The 17,321-nt window shown below is 42.1% G+C and overlaps 1 protein-coding gene and 1 non-coding gene across 5 annotated transcripts; one reads left to right on the forward strand and one right to left on the reverse strand.

Moving 5' to 3' along the window:
• Nucleotides 1-242: 242 nt before the first annotated feature.
• On the forward strand, nucleotides 243-7,534 carry LOC123444672. 4 transcript variants are annotated; one of them, XM_045121466.1, is made up of 10 exons: nucleotides 243-393; nucleotides 2,260-2,443; nucleotides 2,526-2,600; nucleotides 3,808-3,938; nucleotides 4,657-4,724; nucleotides 5,326-5,466; nucleotides 6,146-6,187; nucleotides 6,566-6,699; nucleotides 6,830-6,928; nucleotides 7,011-7,534. In XM_045121466.1, exons 4-10 carry the CDS (start codon nucleotides 3,844-3,846, stop codon nucleotides 7,137-7,139), a joined length of 708 nt encoding a protein of 235 aa, XP_044977401.1. In that variant the 5' UTR covers nucleotides 243-393; nucleotides 2,260-2,443; nucleotides 2,526-2,600; nucleotides 3,808-3,843; the 3' UTR covers nucleotides 7,140-7,534. The 4 variants fall into 4 exon arrangements, with proteins under 4 accessions (XP_044977401.1, XP_044977399.1, XP_044977400.1 ...); XM_045121465.1 differs by lacking the exon at nucleotides 243-393 and adding an exon at nucleotides 2,841-3,221 and having other exon boundaries at nucleotides 2,094-2,443; XM_045121464.1 differs by lacking the exons at nucleotides 2,260-2,443; nucleotides 2,526-2,600.
• A 1,240-nt stretch (nucleotides 7,535-8,774) lies between these two features.
• Nucleotides 8,775-8,856, reverse strand: TRNAS-AGA. The gene has a single exon. It is a non-coding gene; the product is annotated as a tRNA-Ser (tRNA).
• Between the last annotated feature and the right edge of the window lie 8,465 nt (nucleotides 8,857-17,321).

The raw sequence follows: 17,321 nt of genomic DNA on the forward strand, positions 1-17,321 counted from the left end.
CATATTGTTTGGTGTTATTTACGGCCGAATTGCCACCGACAGAAAAAACCCGCCTCGTCCCCGCGCGAGCCTCTCCCACCTCGCCGTTCCGGGTCTCTCTGCTCCTCCAGGGGAACCGCTGCGCCGCCGCCCCGCCCTGCCGCCGTCGCCGCCCCGCCGCCGCCGCCCCTCCCCGCCGCCCCGCCCCGTCGCCCCTCCCCGCCGCCCGTCCCCGCCCCCCCCTCCCCGCTGCTCCATTCCCACTCCGCGAACGCCCCAGATCCGTCCCCGCGGGCGGCACCCCTCCCTCCCGTCGACCCGGTCCGGCGCAACACTCCGTCGACCCACTCCTCCGGCGACCCGCTTCTCCGGCGCCCCACCACCGTTCCCTCTCCCCTCCTGTGAGGCAGCAAGGTGAGCAGCTCATATGTGTTATTTTTTGGGCTTTTTTTTACAGCAACTCATATGAAAGAAATTTGATATAGATTGTGTGGTTGATTTCTGTTGCTGTGAGCAGCTCATATATATTAATTATTCCAATTCTTTTGTATTGGCATGATGAAAAATAGATTTTATATTCACATGGCAACGAAATAATAAATAATACCGCAGTATCAATTAATCCGAACAAACAATATAACCGAAGGGCATTACAGACTTTTCCCTGATCATACCACAAATAAGCTGAGAAAACAGGCACTCAAAAGAACTGGCTAGCTTATTATCTGGAGCTTATTTTCACAGCAGCTTATTTTCAGCTTATTTCCACAGGAGCTTATTTCCACAGCTATGCTCAAAAGAACTGGCCCTAAATGGTAAAACGATATACCTGTTCGTCAATGCCCTGTGATTTTGGGCCGCAATGTACATACTACAGATATGTTAGTTCACAAAAACGTCTTATATTGTGGTAAGAAGGGAGTAGGTGTTTTATTTTGAGAAAGCAGAGAATTAGGAGATTTCTTTTAGATCAAGAGGAATTCTTTTTTCTTTGAGAAACCAGAGAATTTGGAGAGTTCTTTTTTTTTGGCTGTGTGAGAACTAGCGAAATCACTAGTTAAGAGGCACCCTTTGTAAAAGTTCACTTCCCACCTCTCAGTAGAATTAGGAGATTTTTTGTTACGGTATTTTTTTTGAGACATTATTTTTTTGAAACATTAGTTTTTTTTGAGACATTATTTTTAGGGTAGTGAGAATTAAGAGATTTTTTTTTGAGAAAAGACATTTAGGAGATGAGACGGAGGAAAAAAAAGATGAGCAAACGGCCCAGTTGTCCCGGCCCGCAGCACAACAGGCCAGCAGGACCGACTCCTCTGCCCGAGCGCCTGCTCTGTCCTCTCTACCGCACCAGACATGGCTTTGGTGCAGTGGGGGTAATTTGCCGAGATCACAACGACATGTTCATGGGGGCGTCCACTCTGCGTTCTGAGATATTGTGGATCTGCGTACACTTGAAGCCCCGCTATTAGAGAAGCCCTTGCCCTGACAGACGACCTGTATCTGAGACGAATTTAAGTGGCGTCGAATTGCAAAGTGATAGTACAAGAGTTAACGAAAGATAGTTCAGCTACTTATGAAGCGGTAATACATGAGATTGTGAATCATTCTGCTTCTTTTGATTTTTATAACTTTAGTCATGAATTTACGGGCTTAAACTTTGAGGCTCAATGTAGCGAAGCATGCTTTATCTTTCGGGAATGGTCGTCATGTTTGGTTAGGACATTTCAAAAACCTACATCCGTTTCTATAAATATAATGGCGATTTAATAAAGCTTTGCAATGTTGTCTAAAAAACAGCCTTCAGCCGGATCCGGACAGAAGAATTGATTTTAACCCTTGCCTTCATCTGAAACCCCGACGCGGCCTAAGAGGGTGCTTGGATACGTTTTAGTCCCACTACTTTCCATGACTAAAAGTAGTGGGACTAAAACTTGCTAGCCTCACCCATGCTTGGATCCAAATACTAAAGAGACTAAAATCAAGTTAATGAGCATTTATTATCCTCCAAACCCTTCAATCCAGAACTCGCCTGTGTTAAAGGAGAGGAGTTAAATGAGAAGAGAGAGGACTAATCCACATTTTAGTAGGGATACCCCAGACTAAAAAAATTTAGTCTCAAGACTAGTTTTAGCCCCTCTTTAGTCAGGGGTGCTTGAAACTTTAGCCTCTTAAAGAGACTATTTTTAGTCAGACTAAACTAATTTCCTTGGATCCCAGCACCCTCTAAATTTCTCTCTGTTGCCCCCTTGTGCTGTTATCTCCTTGATTTTAACTGGTAAGGAAAATACCTGGACATAAACAAATTCGGGATTGCCAAATCTGCTCTCGTCCACTCCTTCCTTCCTCCCCGCAAGAGACAGAGGCTCCCGTTTCTCATTCTTCCCCCGACCTGACCTAGCCGCCAGTCGCGAGAGCTGCTCCGCCGCGTTCTTCCCCCTCCCCTGCCTTCCATTGCTGGCCCAAGGTAAGGCAACCTCTCCTCCCTTCTATTTTTCACAGATTTTGGGTTCTTCCTCTGGTACAGTATCTGAATCATTCAACCATAGGTGTTGTGTGGGATTCATATGGGGATTTGAGTGGGAGGGGCTGGATTGACGAAGGGGTGTGATGGATCTGAAAAGGTAACATCATACCCCTGTTCTAATTGTTGTATGCATGAGATTTGGTGTGTCAAATTTCTATTTTTTCTGTCTATATTGAATGGATGTCAGACTATTATTCCTAGTCTGTTTGTGTAAAAAAGCTATTGATTGTTGCAAAATATTTTGTAGAGTTGTGTCTTTTAAACTGAAGGGCATTTTTGTCTATTCCTGTTTCCGTTCGATAGTCATATACTAACATACTTGTTAATCATGCCAAAGTGGGTATGAGCAAGAGTTAGACAGAATTGGGGGGTTCAGTGGAAGGCAAGCCAACAAAGGGGCATAAGATGCAAGGCGCACCAGCTGGGGGGGTTAAAATCAATTCTCCCGACCCGGACGCCCTGCCTAGACCGACACGCCGCACCCTTCCCCGTCCTCCAACTCAAGACGCCCTGCTGCTGCCGCGCCAGAGCCACCCATCACGCCCAGCCACCAGCGGCCAGCCACATCAGTCTCCCCGGCGGCCGGTGGTGTGCAGGCGTGCACCCTGGGACCTGGGGCCTGGAGACGTGCGGCATAACAAGCTAGCAGCTGGGGGCTGAGCAGCAGCCTGCAGCCACTTTTTTACAGAGTCAATTTGCGGTTTGTCCAGAGCCGAAGGTAAGATTGAGGTAGACCAGGTTGATAATTGTTTGCTAATTGCTATCCAGAGCAGAAATGATGATCCCAGCTAGCTAGCACAAATAATCAAGAGCAAGTTGCTAATTGATGTCCAGTACAGTACATGAACTGATGAACACATACACATATACTCTGTTTTCAAATCATAGATCCCACACTGGCCATAAGTGCTTAGGTTTTGCCCGTGGTTGCTGCAACCCTGGCTCCCTCGAACCAGGCTCGTCTGTGCTCGCTGTGTACAGGGATGGGCGCTTCGTCGCCATGACTTAGTATCCGCAACGACGAGTACGCCCACACCATATCCACTGAGGAGTTCCTGGCAGTGCACCCGAACAATGTGCTGGAGAGCAGTGATCCAACAAGGGCATATTAGTATATTTTTGTATAGCTTTGTGCTGTATCTGTAAAAACTTCTTGAACATATATCATTAAACCAAACAATCAACTTTGAATATTTCACCAAAGGCTGACTAACTTTTGATATATGATCAAAGATCCACCAACTTCGTTATAGATCATCAAATTCCAACAACCTTACTTTGACTTCATTTTTCCTTTTTTTCAGTCGGATATTTCCCCGTGTCAGGTTTAGTTGGATTTTATGGTGGATGAAGGAGCAGCACACCAGGTGTCCCCACTGATGGTGCCAATGTCCAAGGAGGAAGCCCGGCGCCGCTTCTTTGATTTTATGACCAAGTAATTAGGGACCTGAATCTTTTTAATACTATACACTTGATTCAGCATTTGCAGTGGAGTGAATTGGTGGAACTGTGTAGTTGGAAACAAAATGCATTGTGAATTAACATGTTTTGACGACACAGTTGGTAGGAATAGAGAATAAGATATTGACAGAAAGTTTTAACATTTACTACTGACATCGGGTGACTCAGTTAAAATTGCACAGTACATGTATATAGCTTTTCACCAAATGTCACAGTACATGTGTATCAAAACAATTATTAGCTAATTTTAAAAAACGATGCCATTTTGTAACTGAAAACTTATCAATCTATAACTGTGTTGTAACTTCATTTACAATTACTACTAGAACAATTCACTTATTTTTGGAACAACAATGTGATCACCAAACAAGAGTCAGTCATCCCAAGGAGTCGTGTCTAGTATTTCCCTTTGAATTGTGCGTGAACTTTACTTTATGACTTTATGCCTTTAGTTTCAGTTTGTCACTTGACTTGAATTTGGAAGGAACGATATATTACCTCCTTTTTTTGTATGTTTTTTGGAGAACATTATTTTGTGATGTATGCCCAGCTGATTTTGTAGGACATAACTAGCATTTGTTTCCTTGCTCTGCATAGACACTTCTGTTGAAATTTTACTTTTCTATTTTTCCTGTGGTTGTGAAATTGTTGTACTTACCAATCATATATATGTGTGTTGTTATCATTGACAGGGTTACGCAATATGAGGAGCTAGTTGATGCAGGAAAAATGTTTCTTGTAAAATTTCATCAGGAATTAGGTTGGTTCATTCTTCTCCATGAATATCCCAGTGTTGGTTCCTTTGCTCTGTATTGTATTGTATGATCATTTTTTTATGAAAGTCCCTTTCCTAGAATCCCTATTTTGTATAATCAACAGGTCTAGTGATTCCCCCATTTTCTGACATGTCAGACCCATTGATAGGAACTTAGAGGATATGTAAGCAGCCGCCAGCCGGGGTCCTAAGTGTGTTCTAGACATGGGGCCAAACTGCTAAACTAGAAACCTTCATCATTTGCTCTCACAGATGTCAACATTTTTTACTAGCATTTTTGTACTGTAATACTGAGCAAAGTGATAAATTGATTTTGTATTTTGACAATTTATTTGGTAATTTCTTGTAGCTGTAATTTTTTCATGAAGTAAATTTCTTTTCTAAGCTTGGGTTAATGAAGCGTCATTTGCCAGTGAAGTTTATGAAGTAAATTTCATGGTAAAGTTTTGAGGTGTCATTTGCCAGTAAACAATTTGTGCATAAAAATCTTGCTTCAATTTCTGAACATAATTGTGTTGATAGATACTGCATAGCCCCCTATTATTTTTTGCACTTTTGTTAAAATTCCATGACTCACTTATTTCAGAGCATTTTCGAAGACCAACGATTCCCATGGAATCAGGTGCTGTTAGTCAGTTAGTCAAATCTAACTACACTGATCGACTGAAGTCCTATCTTGAAGCAGGATGCCACCTTCAGCACCAAAGTGTCCGGAATATTAACCAGTGTAAGTTAAAAGTCACTTTTCCTGTGCCTGAGTGTAGTGTATGTATACTAGAGCGCTGCTGTTTTATTATTAATCTAACAGATATGTTTTTCCATTTGGATTTCTTCCTGGTGGTATTTATATCTAGGTGATTAGATGAAGTTACACAGCTGTTCGTATGCAACTCACAGTACAGAAAATGCCATGTTACTATACAATGCTTCAGCTTTTTTAGCGTGCTGGCGATATCAAATGAGTAGGCCTTCTTGTGCAACCCACAATGCTGAAGTATTCTGCATCGTGGTTACTATGACAGCCGGGCACAACTGCATTATCAATGTTCAGATCTTGATCTGATAGTTTAATGTAAGGTTATCGACAAGGGTTTCAACTGTATTGGAGTGTTACATATAGTTTGAGCTCAGTGACAGGCCGATGACAGTGGATAGATTCGGATTGTTAGGGAAAATACCCATTCCGTTGGAAATCAGCCAGAACTCATGGTACCAAAATATATTATAAATGCTAGTAACTCTTTGTAATACTAGGATGTTAATATAGGACCCTAGTTATTATGCATGATTCTTATCTTTGGACATGTCTATTTGGCTGTAACTAGTCTCATTTGTAACAAACATATATACATCTAGTCAGTACCTTTGTAACTATTTCTGTCTGATAATATAGTAACTTTTTGCAGTACAGTCTTGCGAGGAGAAACTTGAGGACCATATAAACAAAGGTAGCTTCACCTCTCCGTTGCAGTGTCAAACATTACTGCATAACTTATTCCATGGTCTCAGAAAAGGTGTTGTTACTTAGTTGCAGTAAAACAGCTGTGATGGTCTAATTTACTCAGAGGCACGCACACTCGTCTTCATTCGAATTTTTGCGTTTCCTCATTCCTTCCCCCTTTCCCTCTTTCTTTAATACACACAGTACTTACCAGTAGAAGCATTTTCTTTCACTTTCACGTCCTCATTTTACAATGTGCACAACAATGAACCTTCACGTTTGCTTTATGTGGATATTGAACTTAAATTCATTATTCCTCTGCTCATACCTTACTAACTGATCTGTGCTGTCTAATATTTTATGTTTTCCATTTTATTTTCCCCAGCTAAAGTTTTGATTGAAGAACTTGAATGCCTGGCCGAGGATGTTTATAGCACTACGCTAACAGCCAGCCTTAGTATCTTAGAAGCTTCAGATTGCTCTGATGGTGATAATAACCTGCCAGCAGATTGTTGTGAGGTGAATTTTCTTTGCAGCCTCTTTGCCCCATGCTTTATTGCTTCAGTCTCGAGTTTTTCAACTGGCTAAAATACTATGGCCTATAGGAATATTGACCCTCGCCAAAATTGTTGGCACCATATTTTACCAGGATGAAGGGCAATCTGTGGATCCGCTGGACAGCGCAGTATCTTACTCGAGTGTTATGATTCTGGTTCACAATATGTTAAAGCTGGATTACTCGATGCAGGTTCGCAAAAAAACATCTACACGCCACTACTTTCTATTTAGTTTTGGTTGCTATTTTGTGACAGATGTTTGCTATCCTGCAGGAGAAGATAGTCAAGGCACTGAGCCTTAAAACACCATCGTCGGAGCTAGATGGCTATTGTCTGATGTGGGATTTGCGGCCATATGTTGATGACAATGTGATGCATCTTGCCTGGAAATTCATTTCATAGAAGCGGAAGCGGGACCATGCTTGATGATAAACTGAGCAGCGTGAACATTAGTGCCTCATAGACAATGATTTTCCTGCAAGTATCCCCATTTACCCTTAGCAGTTTAAATCTTTCAGAGATATTTCTTGATTCTTAAGTTGGCTATTTCCTAACTTTTGTTAGTTAGGCTTACCCTCCAAGTTTGTAAGTTGGCTAGCCTAGCAATATCAGTGAATAGACAAAAAATCATCTCTCCCAAGTTTCTCCCCTGGGGCAGCCTTCTCTTGGCTGGGTGTCGCATCTCATCTCTCATCTCTCCAAGGCGATCTAAGACGATTCATAAGAAACATAATGGCAGTTTGGTGATCCAGCCATCTTAACCAAACTGAATCGATATTTTCCTGGTTTGCATTCAATCTTCTTTTATTAAGTTATATGGAAAGAATGAGGGTATTTTGGGGCAACATTTATGTTTTGGTCAATGGTCATGAGTCATGTTCACAAACTTGAAACAACCACCCTAATTTTACGGGTGATGCCGGTCCCCGGGAGACCAAGGGTTTCTGTATAAATGGATTGACGGTCCACTAAGACTGGTTGAAATTGAGCAAAAATTTCATAAAGGAAAAAACTCATTGACCAAAAAATAGACAACAAAAATGATATGAGAGCAAGATTTTGAAATAATAGTCTTGATTAAAGAATTTACGGAATATACAATACAAACATAAATTAAGTTGGTTGACCAAAATCAAAAACCATAGTCGGCTTCCAATTACATAAAGTCAAGTTTAGGTTCATCTAAAAAAAAGTCAAGTTTAGGTGTTGATCTCAGGGTGTGTTTGTTATGGGGGATATATTTGAGTGCTATGGATAAACATTTTTTCTATTTTGGTTGGGTGAGTTAGAAAAGCCAACATTTTGTTTGATTCGAAGAATGAAAGATGGTCGAGAAAAACAGTTGAGTGTTTTGTTTTGGGGATGAGTGATGGATAGAGGTTGAGCGACCATTTTGATTGAGGTGGTGAGATTACACCCATGAGTTGTAATTTTTCCAACATGAGGCAATCGAATACGAAATGAGGAAACACTAATTTATTTAGAAGACAAAGAATCAACATGAGTATACATACGCATAAAACTATCACATAAGGAGTCAATACGAGCGCACAAAAATTAAAAAATTACCACTCTTTGTCATTAGAAACATGTCAATCTGGCAAAGACAAATCGACACGTAACCCACTTATTGAATTAACTCTTCTTCCACCATTGCTAAAGAAAATAAGCCACGACTGCTCTTCGAGACTCTCCCAAGCAAGCACTCCCGACGCTAGTCAAAGTGTCTGAAATGCCAATCTCGTCACCGTGCAACACTAAGTCGACACCCCACGGTAAGTCAAATATTGAAATAGGTGAATGGAAATTACAGGAGTTATAGAACAAAATTTGTGGAACAACACCATTGACTGAAAAAATATGAAATAAAATGTAAACATAAATTAAGCAGAAAATACATAGAGAAAAATATTTGACAAAAAACTGCCAATCCCGTCACACGCAACAGATGTGAGTTACAGAACAAAATTCGTGGAAGAACACTCTTAATTAAAAATAATGTATGAAAAAAAAATACATTAGACAGAAAAAACAAATCGTGGTCGGCAGGATTCGAACCTGCGCGGGCAAAGCCCACATGATTTCTAGTCATGCCCGATAACCACTCCGGCACGACCACTTAGGTGTTAAATATCTGTTTAAACATTTTAAATATTAAGACGTGACAGCATGCCTAATATTTTAACCACGGGCCCAACCGTCCGCTGTAGCTTTTTACCATCGAGGGACATGGCGGCAGCAAAACGGGTTACAGTACAAGTACACCCACCTCTAACCCTTTTATTATCCTCACTATCTTTCTTTCCCTATCTTATTCATGTCGGACGCACGAAATGAACTTGGGTGAACAGTAAAATTAAATAAAATATAATTCTTTTTTATAAACATTAACAAAAGTTTTAAGTGCTTGTAAAATTTCGTCATAAAATCATATTCCTACAAGGCGTGGTAAAAAAACAAAATTAATACTTTGAAAATGCTACTTTTGAAAGATTTTGGAGCACTGAATTTGATTTTTTACCACGCCTTATCGGAATGTGATTTCATGACAATTTTTGCAAGCATCTAAAACCTTTGTCAATGTTAATCATAAAAAAATTCAGATTTTTTTTTCAATTTTACTATTCATCCGAGCTCATTTGAGCTCGGGAGCAGAAGAACACAGTCCTTCTTTTATTTGTTTCTCTCCGAGGGATCTTATTCATGCTCGGATGTAGTAATAGGCATACACATACGAGTAAATTGTAAAAAGCCATTATAATTGTGGACGCGAAAATCGAAAACCGCCACCATTCGTTTTGTTTTTAAAAAAGACAAACATTGTGTTGACAGTTTTCAAAAAACGTTGATTGCACGATTAGAGCGGATTCATGCAAAACCTCACAACGAGTCCCAATGTTAGGTGCCACGTGCTTGGGGTGGAGACAACACCCATCATAACGGCGCTAGCTGGTCATGATATTAACAAGTCCCGCAAACCAATGGTTACACAGCGCAACACCCGCGCCCGTTGGAAATATGCCCTAGAGGCAATAATAATTTGGTTATTATTATATTTCCTTGTTCATAATAATAGTTTATTTTCCATGCTAGAATTTTATTGATTGGAAACTCATATACCTGTGTGGATACATAGACAACACATTGTCCCTAGTGAGCCTCTAGTTGACTACCTCGTTGATCAAAGATGGTCAAAGTTTCCTGGTCATAGACAAGTGTTGTCCCTTAGGAGAATGATGTGATGGACAAGACCCAAACTATGAACGTGGCATATGATCGTGTCAGTTTACTGCTACTGTTTTCTGCATGTCGATGTATCTGTTCCTATGACCATGAGATCATGCAACTCCTGTACACCGGAGGAATATCTTGTGTGTTATCAAACATCACAACGTAACTGAGTGACTATAAATGTGCTCTACAGGTATCTCTAATGGTGAATGTTGGGTTGGCATGGATCAAGCCTGGGATTTATCACTCTGTGTGACAGAGAGGTATCTCGGGGCCCACTCGGTAATATAACATTACAACAAGCCTTGCAAGCAATGTGACTAAGGAGTTAGTTACGGGGTCTTATATTACAGAATGAATAAAGAGACTTGCCAGTAACGAGATTGAACTAGGTATGGAGATACCGACGATCGAATCTCGGGCAAGTAACATACCGAAGGACAAAGGGAACAACATACGGGATTAACTGAATCCTTGACATAGAGGTTCAACCGATAGAGATCTTCGTAGAATATGTAGGAGCCAATATGGACATCCAGGTCCCGCTATTGGTTATTGACCGGAGAGTCTCTCAGGTCTTGTATGCATAGTTCTCGAACCCGCAGGGTCTGCACACTTAAGGTTCGATGACGTTTCGGTATAGTTGAGTTATAGGTGTTGGTGACCGAAGGTTGTTCTGAGTACCGGATGAGATCCAAGATGTCACGAGGAGCTCCAGAATGGTCCGGGGGTAAAGATTTTTATATAGGAAGTCCTGTTTTGGTCACCGGAAAGGTTTCGGGCTCATCGGTAGTGTACTGGGAGTGACGGGAGGGTGCCGGGGGACCACCGGGAGGGGTGTGATGACCCAAGAGGCTCATGGGCTATGAGATGAGGTGTACCAGCCCCTGGTGGGGGTGTCTGAAGTCTCTCTCAAGGGCCCATGCAAAAAGGATAAAGGAAAAAGGAAAAAAGGGCCAAGTTAGGAAGGAGTCCTAATAGGATTCCACCTCCCATGTGGGAGGTGGATTCCTCCCTTGTTGGCTGGGCCGAACCTCCTTGGAGTGGAGGCCAAGTCTGCCTCCTCTCCCCTCCTCCTCCTATTTATACTAGAGTTTTTAGATGTGAGGGCTAACCCTAATTGCCACTTGCTCCCTCTACTTCTCTCTAGATCTGTTCCTCCTCTAGTCTAGTTCGGCGGTGCTTAGGCGAAGCCCTGCTGGATTAGTTCACGACCACCACCACCACGCCGCCGTGCTAGAGAACTCATCTACCTCTCCGCCCTCTTGCTGGATCAAGAAGGCGGGGATCGTCATCGAGTTGTACGTGTGCTGAACGCGGAGGTGCCCTCCATTCGGCACTAGATCGGGATGGATCTTGATGGGATAGCGGGACGGATCGTGATGAGATCGCGGGATGGGCTGCGATTTGGATCGCGAATATGTTCCACTACATCAACCGCGTTATACACGTTTCCGCTTAGCGATCTACAAGGGTATATAGATTCACTCTCCCCTCTTGTAGAAGATCATCACCATGGATAGGTATTGCGTGTGTGTAGGTATTTTTTTCCCATGCGATGTTCCCCAACATTGGCATCATGAGCTAGGTTCATGCATAGATGATATCTCGAGAGAACACAAAAGAGTTTGTGGGCGTTGATGTTCAATTTGCCGCCCTCCTTAGTCTTTTCTTGATTCAACGGTATTGTTGGATTGAAGCGCCCCTGACCAACTTTACTCGTATGCTTACGAGAGACCGGTTTCATTGACTGGCATGCAACTTGTTGCATAAAGATGACTGACGGGTGTCTGTTTCTTCAACTTTATTTGAATCGGATTTGATCGAGGCGGTCTTTGGAGAAGGTTAAATAGCAATTTGCATATCACCGTTATGGATTTGCGTAAGTAAGATGCGATCATACTAGATACCCATAGCAGCCACGTAAAACATGCAACAACAAATTAGAGGATGTCTAACTTGTTTTTGCAGGGTATGCATGTGATGTGATATGGCCAAAGACATGATATGATATATTGTATGTATGAGATGATCATGTTGTAATAGTTAAATATCGACTTGCACGTCGATGCTACGGAAACCGGCAGGAGCCATAGGGTTGTCTTCAAACTAACGTTTGTGCTTGCAGATGCTTTTACTATATCGCTAGGTTGTAGCTTCAGTAGTAATAGCATAGATAGAGCGACAACCTCGATGGCGGCATGATGATGGAGATCATGGTGCGGCTCCGGTGATGATGGAGATCATGCCGGTGCTTTGGTGATGGAGATCAAGAAGCACAAGTCCATGGCCATATCATGTCACTTATGATTTGCATGTGATGTTTATCCTTTTATGCACCTTATTTTTCTTAGAACGACGGTGACATTATAAGGTGATCCATCACTAAAATTTCAAGATAAAAATTGTGTTCTCCCCGACTGTGCACCGTTGCGACAGTTCATCGTTTCGAGATACCACGTGATGATCAGGTATGATAGACTCAACGTTCACATACAACGGGTGCAAAACAGTTGCACACGCGGAACACTCGGGTTAAACTGGACGAGCCTAGCATGTACAGACATGGCCTCAGAACACAAGAGGCCAAAAGGTCGAGAATGAATCATATAGTTGATATGATCAACATGGAGATGTTCACCATTGAAACTAATCTCAACTCACGTGATGATCGGACTTGAGTTAGTGGATTTGGATCATGCGCCGCTCGAATGACTAGGGGGATGTCTATTTGAGTGGGAGTTCTTAAGTAATATGATTAATTGAACTCATTATCATGAACATAGTCAAAAGGTCTTTGCAAATTGTGTTGTAGCTTACGCTGTAGCTCTACTGTTTTAGATATGTTCCTAGAGAAAATTTAGTTGAAAGTTGATAATAGCAATTGTGCGGACTGGGTCCGTAAACTGAGGATTGTCCTCTTTGCTGTGCAGAAGGCTTATGTACTTGATGCACCGCTCGGTGTGCTGAACCTCGAGCGTCGTCTGTGGATGTTGCGAACATCTGACATACACGTTTTTGATAACTATGTGATAGTTTAGTGCGTAATGCTTAATGGCTTAGAATTGAGGTGTCGGAGACGTTTTGAACATCACGGAACATATGAGATGTTCCAAGAGATGAAATTGGGATTTCATGCTCGTGCCCTTGTTAAGAGGTATGAGACCTCCGACAATATTCTTTGTCTACAAAGTAAGGGAGGAAAGCTCAATCATTGAGCATGTGCTCAGATTGTCTGAGTGCTACAATCGCTTGAATCGAGTGGGAGTTGATCTTCCAGATGAGATAGTGATGGTTCTCCAAAGTCACTTCCACATAGCTACTAGAGCTTCGTGATAAACTATAACATATCAAGGATAGGTATGATGATCCTTGAGCTATTCACAATGTTTGACACTGTGAAAGTAGAAATCAAGTAGGAGCATCAATTGTTGATGGTTAGTAAAACCACAAGTTTCAAGAAGGGCAAGGGAAAGAAGGGATACTTCATGAAATGACAAACCAATTGCTGCTCTAGTAACGAAACCCAAGGTTGAACCCAAACCGGAGACTAAGTGCTTCTATTATGAGGGGAACAATCACTCAGGCGGAACTACCCTAGATACTTGGTAGATGAGAAGGCTGGCAAAGTCGACAAAAGTATATTGAATATACGTGATATTGATGTGTGCCTTACTAGTGCTCCTAGTAGCACCGGTGAAAAGACCTCGATGACGCCTAGAGGGGGGGGGGGGGTGAATAGGCTATTTAAAAACTTCTTCGAATTTGGCTTGAAACTAATGCGGAAATAAACTAAGAGGGTACTTGTCAAGCACAAATCCTAAATGCACTAGGCACTACAACGTGTATCAACAACACGATCTACCAAGATGGACACAATATAGTTACTAACAAGCACAAGTAAGTTACACAAACTTACTTGAGCTATATCACATGACAAGTAGGTGAACAACACAAGATACTAGATCACACTATATCACACGATATATCAAAAGCTGCAAGTGTGAACGTGTGGATATAGAGGGTATGCTTGAATGATTAATCTTGTACAAGAAATGACCAACACAACATAATGATCACAAACAATATGCAATGTATGTATGCTCAAGTAACACAAGTAAACCACAAGTAAGGAGTTAGGGTTAAGGATAACCAAGGTCACTGAGACGAAGATGTATCCCGATGTTCACTTCCTTGGAGGGAAGCTAGTCACCGTTAGAGAGGTGGATGTTACCACGAAGGCAAACCAACGCCACGAAGGCTCACCCTATTCTCCCTTTGAGATAACACCACGAAGGCGTTTCTCAACCACTAGTGGTAAGCCTTTGAGGTGGCTTCCAAACCCTCACAAAAATTTTCGGGGGGTAATCACACGGATTGATTCCTCTCCGAAGAACTCCTACCGCCTAGGAGTCTCCAACCTCCAAGAGTAACAAGATCACGGGGAATGCTCAAAACTTGCTCAAATCTCAAATATCTTGGGTTGAGAGGAGGAGAGGGAGACGATCTATATTTTGATTGGAACAACTCTCAAAGGGGCTCACAAATGCTCTTGGGATCTAAGATTTGGTGTGAGAAAATGTGTGTGAGGTAGAAGTGTGTTCTTATGAGGATAAGGCTGTGTTGGGCTACCCTCTCACGAAGTGGGGGGGGGTATTTATAGTGGGGAGAGAAAAACAGCCGTTGGGGACACTTTAAGTCACACAGGGTCCGGACGTCCGACAGTTTCCGGAAGTCCGGGTGTCCGCGAGGGGTTGGACGTCCGAGGCCTGTAGATATCACTGAAAATACTGTGAATTGAACAACGAACGGACGTCTGGAGAGGACCGTAAATCCGAGTTATTCGACTCAACTTCTTCTGGTGGGAGGTTCCGGATTTCCGAAAGGGGACGGACGTCCGGCCCTCGGACGTCCGGAGGGAGCCGGAAATCCGAGTTATAGAGCTCACGTACTTCTGGTGCAGGGCTCCGGATTTCCGAAGCTGGTCGGTCGTCCGGCCCTCGGATGTCCGGAGTGAGCCAGAAATCCGAGTTATAGATCTCAATTTCTTCTGGTGCAGAGCTCCGGATTTCCGTAGCATGTCGGTCGTCCGACCCTTGACCGGTCCTCGGACGTCCGGAGGGAGCCGAAAGTCCGAGGCAGTAGACCTGTTTTGAGATAGGAGCAAAGTAGAGAATATGTGGTATTGAGCAGAACAGTGGAGATGTAGTTTGAGCAAGTTCATCGCAAAACCTGTGATCCTCTCTTAATAGTGCGGGATCCCTAAGGACTCAAGAATCATAGAAGGGTACTGATGATCCATACTTGAGTGTATACTTTTATTCGCTGATCATCACTCTGCACAACTAACGTCAAAGGAACTGATACCTTTGAGTTAGCCCTTTCACTTGAGCTTGATGTTGTTGTTCCTTCTTGGCTCAAGTTGAAAGCAAGACATGATGAAGTCTTCAAGTAGCTCTCCCATACACAATGTGGAAAGCCTAGCTTATGTATTCATCTTCATTTGTCCACCATGTGAACATCCACAAGAATCAAGCATGTAGTGCTCAGGAATGCTTATCTTGATCTTGTCCTTGTTAGCACATGAGAGCTTGTCCTTATCAACACATGATCATTAACAATAGTTTCAATGATATATTCATGCTGATCCACTTGAAACTTGCACACCACAATCTTGATGACGATCGCCACTTGACGTCATCCTTCATGGGTTGTATGGGATCTTCCTTTTGACGCAAGCCCATGGAAGCACACCTAACCCCCACATAGGGCTCTCACAAAGACCATGGGTTAGTACACAAACACGTAATGGACAATGCTTACCATACCATGGGATCACTTGATCCCTCTCGGTACATCTTATACGCTTTGTGTGTTGATCATCTTGATTTACTCTTTGTCTGAGATCTTGATCAACCCAGTGTCTCTATGACCATTCTTTGGATAATACCTTGAATACCATCTTGGTCATCATATAAACTCCTTGAACCCAACAGATGGACTTCAAGAAGTGCCTATGGACAAATCCTATAAATATAACTTAAGGCAACCATTAGTCCATAGGAATTGTCATCAATTACCAAAATCACATATGGAGATATATGCTCTAACAACCGGGGTATTAGATACCGGTTCGGTTGCTAAGTGTTAGTAACTCGAAATAACAGCTACGGAATAAACGGGGACTAGCTAAAAGTGAGGTGATGATGTGTGGTTGATGTGATCAAACATCACACGCCCCCTCTACCATCGGGATTAGTGTTGAACCTAAATAAATGTTATTTGGTTGAGCATGAACATGATTACATCGTGTTTATTGCAATACATTATTCATTTAAAAAGAATAATGGTTATTCTATTTGCTTGAATAAATACCTTCAATGGTTTATTGAATCTTGATCGTACTGATACACACGTTCATAATATTTGATGCCAAAAGATACAAAGTAGTAATGATAGTACCACTTACTTGTGGCACTGTCGCTTGAGTCATATTGGTGTAAAACACATGAAGAAGCTCCATACTGATGGATCTTTGGACTCACTCATTTTTGAATCGTTTGAGATATGTGAACCATGCATATTAGTGTGAACGCATGAAGAAACTCCATGCAGATGGATCGTTTGGACTCACTTGATTTTGAATCACTTGAGACATGCAAATCATGGGGAAGATGACTGGAAGCCTCGTTTTCCAGTGAGATGGAACAAGAGAGTAACTTGTTGGAAGTAATACATTTTGATGTATACAGTCCAATGAGTGCTAAGGCACACAGTGGATATCATTGTGTTCTTACTTCACATAATGATTTGAGTAGATTTACTTGATGAAACACAAGTCTGAATTGTTGAAAGGTTCAAGTAATTTCATAGTGAAGTTGACGATCGTTGTGACAAGAGGATAAAATGTCTACGATATGATCGTGGAGATGAATATCTGGGTTGCAAGTTTGGTACTCATTTAAGACAATGTGGAAATGGTTTCACAACTAAAGCCACCCGGAACACCATGGTGTGATGGTGTGTCCGAAGTCATAGCCGTGCCCTAATTGGATATGGTGCATACTGATGTCTCTTATCAAATTATCACTATTATTTTTTGGGTTAGGCATTAGAGACAACCGCATTCACTTTAAATAGGGCACCACGTAATTCCGTTGAGATGACACCGTATGAAATATGGTTTGGAGAAACCTAAGTTGTCGTTTCTTAAAACATTGGGGCTGCGACGCTTATGTGAAAAAGTTTCAGCCTGATAAGCTCGAACCCAAAGCGGAGAAATGCATCTTCATATGACACCCAAAATAGTTGGATATACCTCCCATCTCAGATCAGGAAGCAAAGTGTTTGTTT

This window comes from Hordeum vulgare, chromosome 3H, assembly GCF_904849725.1.
Source record: "Hordeum vulgare subsp. vulgare chromosome 3H, MorexV3_pseudomolecules_assembly, whole genome shotgun sequence".
Lineage (NCBI taxonomy): Eukaryota > Viridiplantae > Streptophyta > Magnoliopsida > Poales > Poaceae > Hordeum > Hordeum vulgare.